Genomic DNA, 18509 nt, shown 5'->3' with positions numbered 1-18509 from the left:
TATTTCTCCTTGGATTTATCCTGTATGGGACTCTCTGTGCTTCCTGGACTTGATTAACTACTTCCTTTCCCATATTAGGGAAGTTTTCAACTATAGTCTCTTCAAATATTTTCTTAGTCCCTTTTTCTCTTTTTCTTTTGGAACCCCTATAATTCGAATGTTGGTGCGTTTAATGTTGTCCCAGAGGTCTCTGAGACTGTCCTCAGTTCTTTTCATTCTTTTTTCTTCATTCTGCTCTGCAGTAGTTATTTCCACTATTTTATCTTCCAGGTCACTTATCCGTTCTTCTGCCTCAGTTATTCTGCTATTGATCCCATCTAGAGTATTTTTCATTTCATTTATTGTGTTGTTCATCATTGTTTGTTTCATCTTTAGTTCTTCTAGGTCCTTGTTAAATGTTTCTTGCATTTTGTCTATTCTATTTCCAAGATTTTGGATCATCTTTACTATCATTATTCTGAATTCTTTTCCAGGTAGACTGCCTATTTCCTCTTCATTTGTTAGGTCTGGTGCGTTTTTATCTTGCTCCTTCATCTGCTGTGTGTTTTTCTGTCTTCTCATTTTGCTTGTCTTACTGTGTTTGGGGTCTCCTTTTTGTAGGCTGCAGGTTCGTAGTTCCCGTTGTTTTTAAGGTCTGTCCCCAGTGGCTATGGTTGGTTCAGTGGGTTGTGTAGGCTTCCTGGTGGAGGGGACTAGTGCACAGGCCACATTTTTAACATGTGATATAATATATGCTTCACTAGATTGTTTGGAGGATTTCATGAGATAATATGTAAAAGTACCTGGCTCAGAGTTTATATACTTTACTTGTATTGGTTTCTTTCCTCCTGTACGCTTTTGTTTGCCAGTGAATTGAGTCTTAATTTTTTTGTAGTAGAAGGAAGAATGTGAGCTTGTGTAAGTGAAGCATTTAGTTTGTGGATGTTAGATTTAGGTCATAGAAACTCCTAGAAATTACATTTTTATTGATAATGCACTGTAACATTTTTGACTGAGTGTTCAGTTTTATATTTATAAGAAGGTGCCCTTTTCTCATATAGCTGCTTATGTCTCTAGTTTATCTTATACCCAACATCTTCGTGTAAGATTTATGCAATGTTTTTTTTTAATATATATTTTTAAAATTTATTTTTGGCTGCGTTGGGTCTTTGTTGCCGTGTGCGGGCCTTTCTTTAGTTGTGGTGAACGGGGGCTACTCTTCATTGGGGTGCGTGGGCTTCTCATTGTGGTGGCTTCTCTTGTTGCGGAGCACGGTCTCTAGGCTTGTGGGCTTCAGTAGTTGTGGCTCACGGGCTCTAGAGCACAGGCTTTCTGTCTTCTCATTTTGCTTGTCTTACTGTGTTTGGGGTCTCCTTTTTGTAGGCTGCAGGTTCGTAGTTCCCGTTGTTTTTAAGGTCTGTCCCCAGTGGCTATGGTTGGTTCAGTGGGTTGTGTAGGCTTCCTGGTGGAGGGGACTAGTGCACAGGCCACATTTTTAACATGTGATATAATATATGCTTCACTAGATTGTTTGGAGGATTTCATGAGATAATATGTAAAAGTACCTGGCTCAGAGTTTATATACTTTACTTGTATTGGTTTCTTTCCTCCTGTACGCTTTTGTTTGCCAGTGAATTGAGTCTTAATTTTTTTGTAGTAGAAGGAAGAATGTGAGCTTGTGTAAGTGAAGCATTTAGTTTGTGGATGTTAGATTTAGGTCATAGAAACTCCTAGAAATTACATTTTTATTGATAATGCACTGTAACATTTTTGACTGAGTGTTCAGTTTTATATTTATAAGAAGGTGCCCTTTTCTCATATAGCTGCTTATGTCTCTAGTTTATCTTATACCCAACATCTTCGTGTAAGATTTATGCAATGTTTTTTTTTAATATATATTTTTAAAATTTATTTTTGGCTGCGTTGGGTCTTTGTTGCCGTGTGCGGGCCTTTCTTTAGTTGTGGTGAACGGGGGCTACTCTTCATTGGGGTGCGTGGGCTTCTCATTGTGGTGGCTTCTCTTGTTGCGGAGCACGGTCTCTAGGCTTGTGGGCTTCAGTAGTTGTGGCTCACGGGCTCTAGAGCACAGGCTCAGTAGTTGTGGCACACAGGCTTCGTTGCTCCGTGGCATGTAGGGTCTTCCCTGACCAGGGCTCAAATACGTGTCCCCTGCATTGGCAGGCAGATTCTTAACCACTGCGCCACCAGGGAAGCCCCTATGCAATGTTTTTTAATGAGGGTACTTTAAGGTTACTCAGACTCAGGCATTTGTTGCAATAAGTTTTATGTTTCTGCAGACGAATAGTGTTTGTGGACTGCCTTTGTCTAAAGCTGCTTTGAGAAGTTTTAAGATAGCTAATTGTTTTTTTTCCTGAGTCAGTATTACTTAGTTTCTGATTTTTTGTTGTAGTATTCAATAAAAGTTTAGTAAGTAAAACAGACATAGAAGTAAAGTTCAAATGTTAGAGATCAAATTTTGGAAAATTTGAAGCCACTGTAAGCTATTTCCTCTGCCTTATTTTAGAGTGCAGAATAGAAGTTTAAGGATATATGAAGTATGTGCAGGATTTTTGGCTCTTCTACAAACATAACATTGTTTAAGTTGATCATATTTGGATTAAAATTTTATAAAATGCAGCTTATTTGGAAAAGTATAGCATATCTCTTTGATATGGTACAGTTAAACACTAAGATTTATTCATTTTTGTTTCTAGTGGAGTGGCAGGCAGCTGAGCGTCATAATCCTTGGGTTTTGTAAGTTTGTTCCAAGCTTTGGGTAACTTACTCAGAGTAAGTGAATATTACATTAGTCTATTTGGGAGTAGTTCTAATACCTAAATTGTTTGACATCGGTTGTTTGAAATGTAAAATTTATTTGTATAAGAATTAGATTATAATAAGTAGTCAGATTATACAGTTTCCCTTTGTATGGCACTAGAAGTATAGCTGTACCCTATCTGTCATAATGCTCTCCAACTTTCACCATGAAGTGCTATAAACTCATACTTCTGAATTGCCTTAGGTGCCCCTCAGAACCAAGAGTTCAATGAGGCTAGAGGATCCTAGTATCAGTGATGCTAATTTTCAACAATGCTGTGGTTCTGTAGGAGGAAGTTATTTCTTATGGGTCTTGTTAAGGACTTTGGTTTCTTGAGATTTTGTTGTGAGGATTGAATGAGATGATGTGGGGGTGTGGTTCCAGGCACAGTGTAGCTGCTAAATTAGCAATGAATGTAAATGCTTTTTGAACTGTGTGCCTTAGGATTTTACTCTTTTGCATCTAGGATACACCATAGAGAAGCCCCTAGTCTGTCCAGAAAGCCCACCTATCCTTCCTAACACTGACAACTCATGGCTAGTAGGATTCCAGCCCTTAAATATTACTAAGGGCTCAACTAAACTATTCACAACTGTTCTATAAGCATTTGATGCTAGATAATGATGTTCATGGATGACCGTCTCTTACTCTTGAGTGATCATTCCTGCTGTGATTTACGCCTTATAGCCATTCTGGTCTGCTACCTAAAACTAAGGTATCTTTCCCCCCCGCCAGACAAATTTTATTTATTTATTTTTAAATTTTTATTGGAGTATAGTTGATTTCCAATGTTGTGTTTTCAGGTGTACAGCAAAGTGAATCAGTTATACATATACGTATATCCACTCCTTTTTTACATTCTTTTCCCATATAGGTCATTACAGAGTATTGAGTAGAGTTACCTGTGCTATACAGTAGGTTCTTATTGGCTGTCTATTTCATGTATAGTAGTGTGTATATGTCAATCTCAACGTCTCAATTTATCCCTCCCCCTTTACCCCCTGGAAACCATAAGTTTGTTTTCTACATCTGTGACTCTTAAAACTAGGGTATTTTCATCCGAATTTGCTTCTGATGACCTACCCAAGACCAGGTATATGATAGATTTCTGGCTAGTTGAGTCACTTGAAATTGGATGCTCAGGAAAGTTGGTCATTTACATTTCGACTTTCTGCTGTTTCTTATGTGTAGGGCATTCACAATCAACTTTGAAACCTATTTTAATTTAAGTATAGTACAGAAGAATGCACACATAAATGTACAGCTTCATTTATTAGCACAAAAGTTAGAAGCAGAATATTATCAACTTCCCAGATGTCACTTGTGATCCCTTACAATCACCACCTCCTCTTAACTACAACTTTTCTCACTTTTGACACTATGGTTTTTGCCCCTTTTTTTCTCTTTTAACTTATGTTAATGATAACTTATGTTAATGAAATAACGTAGTTTATTGTCATTTGTGATTGGCTGCTTTTGCTCTACATTGATCCATGGTGACATGTGGTTGTAGTTCATGTGTTGTCATCATGTGTAACAGTCTATTGAATATATCACAATTTGTTCTACAGTTGAAGGTTTGGGTTGTTTTAAGTTTTGGGGTAATAAAGTTTGAACTTCCTTGAACGTGTCTTTTGGTGTACCTGTGAACACGTAATTCGTTAGATAAAATCCCAGAAGTGGAATCGTTGAGTCATACAATAAGCATAAATTCAGCTTCTACTGTGAAATGTTTTTCTGAAATATGTGAATTTATACTTCTGTTTGCAATATATGTGGATTCCAGTTGCTCCAAATCCTCTGCAACAGTCTGTAACAGTCTTTTTAAATAGTACAACCAGTTTGTTTATTTATTTAGGCTGCATCAGGTCTTCGTTGCAGCACATGGGATCTTTTGTTGCGGCACCTGGGCTTCTCTAGTTGTGGCCAACGGGCTCCAGAGCATGTGGGCTCTGTAGTTATGGCGTGTGGGCTTAGTTGCCCTGTGGCATGTGGGATCTTAGTTCCCCCACCAGGGATCGAACCCTCATTCCCTGCATTGGAAAGTGGATTTTTAACCACTGGACCACCAGGGAAGTCCCTGTAACAGTCTTCATACTGGACTGTTCAGTGGGTGTGTCACTGGTTTTAAAGTTACCTGATGTTGTTAATTAGGATGAGTCCCCTTTGTTTGTATTATTGGCCATTTAGATTTCATTTTTGTGAAGTTCCTATTTCAGTCTATTGACCAGTTTTCAGTTGGGTTGTGTCTTGCTGATTTTCATGCTTTATGTATAAAATCTGGATTCAAGCTCTCTGTTGGTTTTTGGTATTGTAGATATTTTTTCTCTGTTGCTTATCTTTTTACTCTATTAATGATAGTTTAATTTATTGTGCCTTTTTTATGGCTAAATCTTTTTGTGTCCTGTTTAGGAAATCTTTTCCAATTGAACTAATATTTTATTGATTCATCTTTTTGGTACTGTTTAATTGCAAGGTACTGTTTAATTTGCATGTAGTTAAAGTACATACTCCATATGATTTAAAATTTTTGAAATATGTCGACTTACTTTATGGCCCAGTATATAAGTTTGTAAATGTATTTATAAAGAATACTTATTCTGTAGTTGTTGGGTACAGTGTTCTATACATGCCAGTTGGGTCATCAGTTAATTTTGTTGTTCAAAGCTTTTATATCTTTTTTTTTTTTGCCCTATTTTATTCTATCAGTTACTGAGGTAAATATGCTAAAATATCTTACTGTACTTTTGGATTAGTCTGTTTTTCTCTGTAGTTCAATTTGATTTTTGCTTTATGTATTCTGAAGCTATATTATGTACATATACACTTAAAGTTTTATCTTCTATGTACATATACACTTAAAGTTTTATCTTCTTGTGAGTTGAACACTTTATAATGTTGAAATGTCCTAGCTGCTTTTGTATTAAAGTTTGCTTTTTCCAGGGAACTATATTCAATATCGTGTGATAAACCATAATGGAAAAGAATATGAAAAAGAATGTATATATATGTATAACTGAGTCACTTTGTTGTACAGCAGTAATTAACACAACACTGTAAATAAACTACACTTCAGTTTAAGAAAAAAGTTTGCTTTGTCAATTAGAGTAGCCTCATTAACTTTATTTGGTTAATTTTTACATGGACTATCTTTATTCATTCGTTTTATTTTCAATCCTTCTTTTCCTTAGTAGTTTATGTATATATCTTTTTTAAGCAGCATGAAGTTGGGTTTTTAAATCCAGTCCGGCAGTTTTATCTTTTTAACACATAGTCTGTTATGTAATCACTGATACATTAGGTTTACGTTTACCATTATACTATTTGATTTCTGTTTTTCCTGTCTCTTATGTTGCTTTTTTCTCTTTCTTTTGTATTGTTTCGTATTATTCCAATTGTTCCACCCCTTTTTCCCAGTTGCCCCTTTTATTAGGTTGGTAGATGCATGCTGCTTAAACTATTCTTTTAGTAGTTATCCTAGAGATTACTATATGCATCTTATAAAATGTCTAAATCAGTAAGTACTTGTACTTTCCAGTTAATTCAAGAACCTTAAAACAGTTGAACACTGTTCACCTGCCTGTGGACTACACTTGATCTTCCTTCCTTCCTTCTTTCCTCTCATTTTCTTCCTTCCAACACAAGACATTGTTACTAATGCTTTATAAAGTCGGTTTTTATTTCAATTTATTCTTTCTATTTTTTTATTCCTTCATCTAGGAGAGGATCATTTTCTTCTGTCTGAGGAACATTTCCTGTAGTCTGTATATGCTGGGTAACAAATGCTGTTTTTGTGCGTCTGAAAATGTCTATTTTGATTTCATTTTGAGGGATTTTGCACTGGGTATAAAATTTTAGTTTGGCAGTTAATCTTCCCTCTTTATAATTTTTTTCTTAATTGTTTTTTTCTTGTGTGTGTGTGGTACTCGGGCCTCTCATTGTTGTGGCCTCTCCCGTTGTGGAGCACAGGCTCTGGACGCGCAGGCTCAGCGGCCATGGCTCACGGGCCCAGCCGCTCCGCGGCATGTGGGATCTTCCCAGACCGGGGCACGAACCCGTGTCCCCTGCATCGGCAGGCGGACTCTCAACCACTGCGCCACCAGGGAAGCCCTTTTCTTAATTTTTAAATCATGGATAATTTTAAATATACAGAAGTAGAGATAATCCTAAGTTAGCTCCACCATGAATCCTTCACCCAGCTTTGACAATTAATTTTGGAGCCAGTCTTGTTTCAGGTGTACTTTCCCTTACGGCCCCTCTACATACCGCATTATTTTGATGCATCTCTTATGCCTTATATCACTTCATCCTTTAATATTTCAGCATGTATCTCTAAAAGCTAAGGATCCCTTTAAAAAATGCAATATATTATCCTGCTTTACCAATTAATAATGTCTTAATTTCACCAGTCCAGAATTTCCCCATTGTTTCAAAATGATTTTTTAAGTGTAATGTTGGCATGGATTTATTACTATGTAGTTTTAACTTTTAAAAAATACTTTACTTTTTTGAGCAGTTTTAGATTTACAGCCAATTGAGCAGAAAGTACAGAGTTCCCATACTCCCTGCTCCCCCTACTTTAACCTCCCCCACCATCGACATCCTGCTCCAGAGTGGCACATTTGTTACAATTAATGGACCTCTATTGACACATCATTATCACTCAAAGTTCATAGTTTAAGATTCACTCTTGGTGTTTTGACAAATATATAGTGTATGTGCTCTACCTCTAACCTAACTCTTGGCAACCACTGATCCATTTACTGTCTCCATAGTTTTGTTCTTTCCAGAATGTCGTCTAGTTGGAATTATACAGTACGTAACCTTTTAGCTTGGCTTATTTGACTTAGTAGTATGCATTTAAGGTTCCTCTATGGTTCTTTTCATGGTTTGATAGCTCATTTCTTTTTATTGCTGAATAATATCCCATTGTCTGGATGTACCAAGGTTTATTTATCCATTCACCTGTAGAAGAATTTCTTGGTTGCTTCCAAGTTTCAGCATTAATGAATAAAGCTGCTATATACATCTGTGTGCAGGTTTTGTCTGGACATAAGTTCTCAATTCCTTTGGGTAAATACCAAGGAGAGGGTGATTGCTGGATCGAATGGTAAGAGTATGTTTAGTTTTGTAAGAAATTGCTAAACTGTCTTCCAGAGTGGCTATACCATTTTGTATTCCTATCAGCAGTGAATGAGAGTTCCTGTTGTTCCATATCATTGCAGCATTTGGTAGTGTTATCTGTTTTGGTTTGGCCATCCTAGTAGTCGTATAGCGCAGTCTCCTTATTTTAATTGGCAATTCCCCTAATGGCCTATGATGCAGAGCATCTTTACAGATATGCTTATTTGCCATCTGTATATCTTCTTTGATGAGATGTCTGTTAAAATTTTTTGCCCATTTTTTAATTCAGTTGTTCAGTTTCTTGTTGAGTTTTAAGAGTTCTTTGTATACTTTGGGTAACAGTCCTTTATCAGATGTGTCATTTCCAAATATTTTCTCCCAGTCTGGCTTGTCTTCTCATTCTCTTGCAAAAGATTTTTTTTTCAAGTGGGATCCAAATAAAGCTCACACATTGCAAGGGACTGATAAGTTTCCTATTTTTCCTTTTCTGGCAAGTATGCTTTTATTTCTTCTTCCTGCCTTGTTGCATTGGCTGATATTTTTAATATGCTGTTGAATAGAGTGAATAAAGAGCAGACATCCTTGTTTTGTTACTGATCTTAGAGGGAAAGCATTCAGTTGTTCACCATTACTACACCAAATTGTAGATATTTTGTAGATGCGCTTTATCAGATCTGGGTAGTTCCCTTTTATTCCTGATTCCCTGGGACTTTTGTCATGAATGAATAGTTTCAAATCCTTTTTTACTATCGATTGATAAGACGGTGTGGATTTTCTTTTGTCAGTGTGGTGAATTATTGATTTTTCAAATGTTGACTTACTTAGTGGCACATTTCTAGGATAAACCTAACTTGGTAATGAAGAATTACTCTTGTTCTATATTGCTGGATTTGTTTGCTAGTATTTTACAGAGGATTTCTGCATCTGTGTTCATGAAGGATATTGGTCCCTAGTTTTCTTTTCTGGTTTTGGTATCAGGGTAATATTGGCCTCACAAAGTAAATTGAGCAGTGTTTCCCCTTCTGTTTTCAGAAGAGAGTGAATGAGTTCTGGCAGCTTGAATCTTTCAAGAAATTGGTCCATTTCATCCAAGTTGTCAAATACTTGCATGTAGTTTTCCTTATTCTATTAATAAAATCTGTGAGGTCTGTAGTCATTTCCTTCTGTTGTTCCTGATATTGCTAGTCTATGTCTTCTCTGTTTTTTTCTTGGCCATTCTATCTAGAGGTTAATCAATTTTACTAATATTTTAAAAGATTTTTCTCTGGGCTTCCCTGGTGGCGCAGTGGTTGAGAGTCTGCCTGCCGATGCAGGGGACACAGGTTCGTGCCCTGGTCTGGGAAGATCCCATATGCTGCGGAGCGGCTGGGCCCGTGAGCCATGGCCCCTAAGCCTGCGCGTCCGGAGCCTGTGCTCTGCAACGGGAGAGGCCACAACAGTGAGAGGCCCGCGTACCGCAAAAAAAAAAAAAAAAAAAAGATTTTTCTCTTATTTTTCTGTTTTTATTTTGATTTCTGCTCTTATTTTTATTTTTTGTTGGGTTTCATTTGCTTTTTGTCTAATTTCTAAAGGTTGAAACTTAGATTACTGATTTGTGATCTTTCTTAAATTTAAGCCTTTAATACTATAAATTTTCCTAGGCATTGCTTTAGCTGCATCTCAGAAATTTTGACATATTGTAACTTCATTTTTGTTCAGTTGAAAATATTTTCTAATTGCTCCTCAAGACTTTCTTTTTGACCCATGAATTATTTAGAAGTATTTTAATTTGGGAGTTTTCCAGATATCTTTCTGTTACTGATTTCTAGTGTAATTCCATTATTGTCAAGGAATATACTTATATGGCTCAATTATTTAAAATTTCCAAGGTTTGTTTTTATGACCCAGTTTATGGTCTTACCTTGGTTGAGTGTCCCTTGTGTACTTAAAAGTATCATTTCATCTATAGGTTCCCCTCTGCTTTTTCCTCATAGCAATTTATTTGTTAAAGACACCTTTTTTGTTGACTTTAGTAGCTGTATCCTTTTAATGTCACTTAATGTATTCCTTTGTTGCCTACAAATCTGGGGGAAATTTATTAGACCTAGAGCAGGCAGTGGTTCTTAGTAGTATCCATCAGAATCACCTGGGAAGCTTGTTAAGCCATAGATTACTGGGCCCCATCCTCAGTTTCTGATTTGGTTGGGGCCTGAGAATTTGCATTTCTACCAAGTTAACCTGAGAATGGTGAATGTTGCTCACCTGGGGACAACACTTTGAGAAGTACAGCAGTTTCTCAATCTTGTTATTGATTACATTTTGAGTTGGAAAATTCTTTGTTGTTGGGGCTGTCCTGTGCATTGTAGGACGTTCAGCGTCTTCGGTCCCTACCCACCAGTGGTTAAGCCCTGTTGTGACAACCAGAAATGTCCTTAGACATTGCCAAATGCTTCCCAGGGCAGATAGAGACCTCCATTCACTTTAGGAACCGCTGCTTTAGGGTGACTAACTGGGGAAAACTCTTAGATCTTTATCTCTAAGTTCTTTTATTTTAGCCTGGTTAGATTCTCCTTGGAGACACTATATATTACAATCTTTCTCCTTGGATGTTGAAGGTCCAGATGCCAGCATTCTGTTTGATGGGTGTGAGGTGAAGGGGGAAAGGCTCAGTATCTGGTATGTCTCTGTATACTTAATCTTCTGTTTTTAGTGTTTTATGTCTGTTCTTAATGTGTCTGGTGTGTTCTTTAGTTCAGAGACCCTCCGTTCCCCTTCCAGAGAGAAGAAAAAACTTCTAGTCTTTTGTTGGGTTTGGGGAGGGACAGTTGCTTACTTAGTGTGCAGTGAAGATGTGTCTGCTTCTTAGACTTTCAAATCCCGTTATTTTAGCCCTTAGGCACCTCTCACCTTATACCTTATCCTCAGCCTCTGGTGGTACCATGTCGAGTCTTCCAGGAATTCCGTAGATTGTGGGGATTGAATTAGCTTTTAGCTTGGCTTTCTGTATTGCCAGTTCAGGATTCAGTTCTCTTGGGTCCACTGGATGTCTGGGTTGAAAACTTTGTTCCAGTTAAGACCAAAAGGTCTCAATTTGTTCTGTTGTATGAGTTTCTGCTTTAAAAATTTCTTTGTGCAGATCGTATGTCTGATAAGACTTGTATGTAGAATATATAAGGAATTTTTACAACACAATAATAGGAAGGCAAATAACCTAATTAAAAAATGACAAAGGATGTTAATAAAGTTCTCCAAAGAAGATATATAAATAAGCACATGAAAAGATGCACAACATTGTTAGCCATCAGGGGAATGCAAATCAAAACTACTGCACATCTACTAGGATGGCTATTAAAAATACCAGTCAGGTAATAAATATTGGTGAAGGCATGGAGAGATTAGAACCCTTATACATTGCGGGTAGGATTGTACAATGGTATAGCCATTAGCCACTTTGGATAACACTTTGGTGGTTCCTCAAATGATTAAATCAAGAGTTACCATATGACCCAGTAATTTAATTCCACATCTAGGTATATACCCAAGAGAAATGAAAATATTTGTCCACAGAAAAACTTGTACATGAATGTTTATAGCAACATTATTCATAGTAGCCCAAAGGTGGAAACAGCCCCCATGCCCATCAGTTGATGAATGAATAAACAAAATGTTGTATATTCATACAATAGAATGTTGTTTGGCCATAAAAAGGGATGAAGTATTGATATATACCATGACATGGATGTACCTTGCAAGCATTGCATATTATATGATTTCACTTATTGTGAAATGTCCAGAATAGGCAAATCTACTTGACAGAAAGTAGATCAGTGAGCGGTTTCTTTTTTTGTTAAATTGGTATCTGTGGAGTCACTGACTTTTTTTTTTTTTTTTGGCCGTGCCACGCGGCTTGCAGAATCTTAGTTCCCCAACCAGGGATTGAACCTGGGGCCCTGGCAGTGAAAGTGCCTAGCCCTAACCACTGGACCACCAGGGAACTTCCCGATTAGTGGTTTCTTATGGTTTGGAGTGATGGGAGAATAGGGAGGTGATAGCTAAAGGGTACTGGTTTCTTTTTGAGAAGATGAAAATTTCAAAATTGACTGTGGTGATGGTTGCACGTATCTGTGAATATACTAAAAACCATTGTACACCTTAAATGGGTGAATTGTATATGTGAGTTAGTTATATCTCTATAAAGCATGAAGAAATCTTTCATTGTTTTTTCAGTGGGCATTTGAAAGGATGTAAGAGATGTGTGTCATCAATCTGGCATCTTACCTTCAAGTCCTAAAATGTGCTAAAATGCTATATAATTGTATGTTAAACAATTAAATTATATGTTTTGGAATGACATGAGGTGTATCAAGGATTCTGAAAAGGATATCTTAGTTTAAGGTTAAGAAACACAAACTTAGATTAACCTCATTTTACATATGAAAATGTTTTGATGTTCTTGAAGTCAGACCTAGATTTCAAGCTTAACCTAGCAGTTTATTAGCTGTGTCACTGTGAGAGGAGGGGGACATATTGAACCTCTCTGTTTCTATATCTGAAATAGGATTAAAAGTCATCTTCAGGGCTTCCCTGGTGGCGCAGTGGTTGAGAGTCTGCCTGCCGATGCAGGGGACGCGGGTTCGTGTCCCGGTCTGGGAGGATCCCACATGCCGTGGAGTGGCTGCGCCCGTGAGCCATGGCCGCTGAGCCTGCGCATCCGGAGCCTGTGCTCTGCAACGGGAGAGGCCACAACAGTGAGAGGCCCACATACCGCAAAAAAAAAAAAAAAAGTCATCTCTTCAGTTACTCAGGATTAAAAGAGCTGGCATTGTAGTAGCTACTATTTATTGACCACCATGTATGTGACTGATGCTTGAATTTTACATACATTCTCATTCAGTCCTTATAAAAACGTGTGTTCTGCTCGTTACCTTATGACTATTTCTAATAGCTGCCAAAGGGAGAATGAGATGTTTAATAATAGGAGAATGGTTAAATCATGATTTGACTTACTTCTTTATATAGAATATTGTGCTAATGGTACTTTAAAAATATTTTTCTTGTTGGAAATTGCTTACCTTAGGTAAAAGGGTTATATATCATTTATTTCCTTTCTTTTTAAATTAGTTTTTATTGGAGTATGGTTGCTTTATAATGTGCTAGCCTCCACTGCACAACAAATGAATCAGCTATACACATAAAGACATCCCCTCCCTTTTGGACTTCCCTCCCATTTAGGTTACCACAGTGCATTAGGTAGAGTTCCCTGTGCTGTACAGTATGTTCTTATCAATTGTCTATTTTATACATAGTATCAATAATGTATATGTGTCAATCCGATTCCCAATTCCTCCCACCCCACCCCTTTCCCCCATACATTTGTTCTCTATGTCTGTGTCTCTGTTTCTGCTTTGCAAATAAGATCATCTGTACCATTTTTCTAGATTCCACGTATATGTGTCATTATATTTGCTTTTCTTTTTCTGACTTACTTCACTCTGTATGATGCTTTTTAGGTCTGTCCATGTCTCTATAAATGACCCAATTTCATTCCTCTTTATAGTTGAGTAATATTTTGTTGTATATATGTACCAGATCTTCTTTATCTGTTCCTCTGTTGATGGGCATTTAGGTTGCTTCCATGTCCTGGCTGTTGTAAATAGTGCTGCTGTGAACATTGGGGTGTATGTGTTTTTTTGAATTATGGTTTTCTATCATATATTTTCAAATGAAGGAAAGTCAGATGGAAAAGGTTCAGAATATTTACTGCGGTATAATTTCGCATTATCTATATGATTTTTAAAAAAACCAGTTGGTTACATTGAATGTTGTAACTTGATTATGGAAAATTTCATTTATACACAAAGGTAGAATGTGATGAACTTTTGTGTACCTCTCATTTTCAACAGTGATTGACATATGGCCTATCTTGCTTTATATTTGTATTCCTCTTCATCTCCCCTCCTGCCCCTGCAAGAAAATGTTAGATATCATTTACTGTGTCTTTCCACTTACTGTGACAACCAAAAATATCCCCTTTTATTTCCAAAACATTGTCTTGGCGATAATGCTATCATCTATCGAGAGCCACTTCTGTAGGGCATTGGTGTCTGTAAGGCATTGGGGTAAGATGTGATTCTTTGAATTTCTTTACCACCCTGAGGTTTCCTGACTTTGACAGTGGAGTAAAAAAACCTAAGTATACAGGTGATTTTGATGAAGGTTTGAGAAACTGATCTAGTGTAGAATAAGTAAGCCTTTCTTATAGTATGACACTCTTTTCTATTCTCTGTTTTTGCATTTTATTCTTGTCCCTGGGAAGCCTTTCTTCAGGTTTTCCTGGCTACTTTCTAATTAGTTTTCACTGGAAAACTTTCTCTAACTACCCTTTGTGCTTCCTCTGTACTTTGTGGTTTACTGACTGCTCGCCTTCAGGGAAAGACTTTTGCTTTCTATCTTTGCATCTGCATGATACTGCTTGTTAATAAATGTTCAATGAAAGAGGTGGGGCGTAAAGTCAGTATAATTGGCTTTCTTTATATTGAACTAGAAAGGAGCAGGATTTGAGATGGAAATCTGAGGAAAAGATTATTGTAAACTTGGTAAGAGCTATGTGTGGCTTGAACTACGTTTAGCACCATTGATATAAAAAGAATAAGGCTATGACAAAGAAGTGAATTATTGGATCTTAGCAGAAGATTGAATATAGGATATGTACATCTATAATAAAATGTTTGCATTAGAGATGAGTGAGGTGGTAACACTCATTTCCCACTAAGATCAAGATATGGACACAGAAAGACTATGTCTTTATATTTGAATTGTTGCAGTATCTGTAGTGGGGGCTTCTTTTGAGGTACTTTTCTAGAAACTAGACTAGATGATGTTATACAAACATCCGTAATACATATTTATTTTATCTTATTTAGTTCAAGGAAGAAATCTCTAAACGTTTTAAATCCCATACCGACCAACTTGTGTTGATATTTGCTGGAAAAATTTTAAAAGATCAAGATACTTTGAGTCAGCATGGAATTCACGATGGACTTACTGTTCACCTTGTCATCAAAACGCAAAACAGGTATGTTTGTAGAAGACATTCAACTTTAAACCATGAATAAACGTTTACATTTCTCTCTTAAAAATAACCAGTCTTGGCTTTAAATGGCTTTCTGTCATTAATATGTAAATGGATTAAAATTCATTTATTTGCTGCTCACGTAGATAGCAAATGTTTTAATGATTCAGTAATGCTAATGCTTACACATCTCATTTTAGAAGGTTTATCATTATTGAGTTATTATTTGAATTACAAAACAAGCAAATTAATGTTTTTAGCTATGTTTTTTGTTTAGAGAGATTTTTGGACAGAGATCAGGGGTGACTCATCTTCTTGGCAAACCACAAATTAGTAACCATGTTTCATTAAATCTAAGGCACCATTCAGTTTTTAAGAGATACCTTTATTTGTGTACCACTAAGTAAAAATATCGTCAATCAAATTGGTATATTTTCTTTTCACTTAAAATTATTTTATACTTAGTGAAAGAGCTCCTAGAGCTCCCTTAGACTTATTTAGATATGGTATTTTATCATCATTCAGATGAAATGAGATTCAGAACTCTTAACTGGTGTCACATGGAATGGGTTTCCAATAAACTCTCCTTACTTTTTACTTAAGGATATTAAGTAATAATCAGTTATTACTTGTATTGATTTCTCAGCCTTCTTTTGGTGAAGTCTCTCTTTATTTTTTACTTTTAACTTTTTTAGTTTCTGAGTAAAAGTGCCCCCCCAACCCTCAAGAACTTAGAAAGGGGTAGATAAAAAGTAGCTTATATAGTCAAGCTTTGTGATTGTGACCAGTCATTGATTCTCTTCTGTGAGGTGACCTGTCTCCCTCTCTTACGTAATCAGTATGATTGAAAGTAATAAAATATTTATGACAGTATACTTCAGGAAGGGCAGTTGAAATATAGTTTGGATTTTGTGGGGTTTCACTATGTTTCTTTATATTTGTGTTCCTAGTGCTTAGTTATTTCAGGGTATTTACTCTATGATAATTTGAGTTGTTCTGAAAACTTAAACTTTATTTCTGCATATTGGAGTTCCAGAGGTTCTTTTGAAATAATTAGCTCCAGTGTTTATACCATGATATAATTATTTTTCCTAGGCCTCAGGATCATTCAGCTCAGCAAACAAACACCAGTGGAAGCAATGCTACTGCATCATCAGCTCCTAATAGTAACTCCACATCTGGTTCTGCCACTAGCAACCCTTTTGGTTTAGGTAAGTATCTTTAGTCATTTTTTATAAGGATTTTTTAAAAACTTCCTTCCCCCCAGGGTAGTTTTAAATAAAATGATAGAATTAAACGTTAAGTCACTTTAGCAATGAAAACAAAAACTTGTATAGCTTATTTCTGTAGTTGTAGGTATTAAGGGAGTAGTAGTTGGAAATACAGATGTACTTGCTTAGCTTACATTTACATATAATAAGTGGTCAGTAAGTGACACATTTCTTTTCAATAATGAAATGTATGTATACCTGATCCGACCACCACATAATTGACTCTGGAGAGGATTAGCTAGTTGTTGATCATAAGCTAACCCCCTGAACACAATTTTCTTGTTTGTAAAATGAAGGGATCAGATTGCATTAGTGATTTCCTAACTGTTCTGAATGTGCACAAAAAGGCCTGGGCCTGGGAGCAAGCCCAGTGGTTAAGAATCTTCTGCATCAGCTAAAACTATCAATTGTTTTCTTATATCAGTTTTTACACTGAGGTTCTTTGGGAGTATTTTTTTGGGAAAAGAGTGGTCTGAAGCTAACAAAAGTTGAACTAGGTAGATAAATGGCTTAATGCTTCTTTCAGTTCCGAAGTTGTATGACAAGTATAGTACCTTGAAATGACATTTAAAAAAATATGTACAGTTTTCACATATCGAGGATCAAACCTTCCACCTCTTCCAGAAAAAGTTTTTTAGTAATGGCATGGATTCACATTTGCCTTTTTTTAAATGCTTGATGCTCTTATTTTTTAAAATGATCTTGGGTTAAATGTGTCTCTTTTGGTTGAAGCAGATGAGTTTTAGATGGCAAAATTATTAACATGAACAATCTAGAGAGATTAGGATGAAATTGTTTAGTGTTCGGACTCATGAAAGGTGTTTTTGAGGTAAGTCTCTCCCCTCTTCCCTCATTTTATAGGCAAAGAAATTGAAGCCCACGGAGGCTTTTAGTTAATTTGTCTGAGGCCATACATCTCCCTAGTCTCTTCATTTCTTATCTCATTCCCACCCTCTCCTATCTTAGTTACTTTTCTCCATCAGTTATTCCACTTACCCTACATATTCAGCTTTTCTTTTGCTGTCTCTTTTCGTTAAGGTCTATTCCACGTTTAAAAGCCACAGAATCCCACTACCACCTTTCTTTTGCTTCCTTTGTCAGCTATCTTTGGAAAAGGCATTTTCTGTTTTCTGTCTATATTTCTCTTTCACTAAGTTTGCTGTGCTCCATTTCTTGTCCCCATCACTTTACTGAAAATTCCCTAGATATAGTCACCATTGACCTCTTAGCTTGCCAAATTTAGTGGACACTTTTTTAGATTTTTAGATACTTAGATTAAAAGAAAGTGATTTAAAATCTAATTCACTCTCTTCCAATGCATACCAGTCTTTCCTTGAAATTTTTTTTTCTTTAATTCCTGATATTCTTTTTCCCTGGTTAATTTTCTGACCACTTTTTTTCTCTCTCATGTGTGGGTCTCTTCTTCCTATTCCTTATATTAGTATTGTTCCCCAGAGTTCTGCCTTGTTTTTCTTCTCTTCTTTTACTCTATTTTCCCCAAGTGACATTATCCTAACTATAACTTGTTGACTCTCAGATCTTTACCTCAGCCCACATCACTTCTGAACTCCTTGCCTTGTATTCAGCTCTCTTTGATACTGCCTGATGTTCTCTGAGTCCGTTAGCCTGTATGTGCCTCCTTAGAAAGCAAAGAAGAACAAAACAAATATAAAAACTCATCATCTTGTCTCAAACTACTACCTCTCCCCAACCAAATCTTTTAGTCCATAAAATCTTCTCTATCCCACCCCATGCAATTATTCTATTCTGTTGTTACTTCCTTGATGTAGCTCCTCAACTTTTAAAAATGTTTGCTCTGTGTCATTTCCACACTGTTATTAGAATATCTTAAGTGACTGTCTTGCTTTTAAAATCTTTCAAGACTTTGTGATGTAGTCCCCGTCTACCTCTCCATCCCCATTTCTTACCGTATCTCAACAGTTATACTAGTTAGGATAGGCAATCCTGTGGTAATAGATAACCCCAAACTCAGTGGCTTATTACCACAAGCTTAATTTCTTGCTCTAAAGCTTTTCTTCATTCTTCATTTAAAAAAAAAAATTTATTTAATTGAAGTAGAGTTGATTTACAGTGCTGTGCCAATCTCTGCTGTACAGCAAAGTGACTCAGTTGTACACAGAGACATTATTTTTTTATATTCTTTTCCGTTATGGTTTATCACAGGATATTCAGTATGGTTCCCTGTGCTATACAGTAGGACCTTGTTGTTTATTCATTCTAAATGTAATAGTTTGCTTGTGCTTCA

General features: G+C 36.5%; 1 protein-coding gene across 2 annotated transcripts in view; it reads left to right on the top strand.

Annotated features, from left to right (window-relative positions):
• Positions 1 to 18509, top strand: part of UBQLN1 (ubiquilin 1) — a 45608-nt gene that overhangs the window by 10206 nt on the left and 16893 nt on the right. For both annotated transcript variants that reach the window (XM_024753776.1, XM_024753777.1), the window contains exons 2-3: positions 14824 to 14975; positions 16068 to 16183. In XM_024753776.1, coding sequence (XP_024609544.1) covers positions 14824 to 14975; positions 16068 to 16183 — 268 coding nt within the window. The remainder of the gene's footprint in view (positions 1 to 14823; positions 14976 to 16067; positions 16184 to 18509) is intronic.

This window comes from Neophocaena asiaeorientalis, unplaced genomic scaffold (assembly GCF_003031525.2).
Source record: "Neophocaena asiaeorientalis asiaeorientalis breed wild unplaced genomic scaffold, Neophocaena_asiaeorientalis_V1.1 scaffold220, whole genome shotgun sequence".
Classification (NCBI taxonomy): Eukaryota; Metazoa; Chordata; class Mammalia; order Artiodactyla; family Phocoenidae; genus Neophocaena; species Neophocaena asiaeorientalis.
This window is presented reverse-complemented; position numbering and strand designations above follow the sequence as displayed.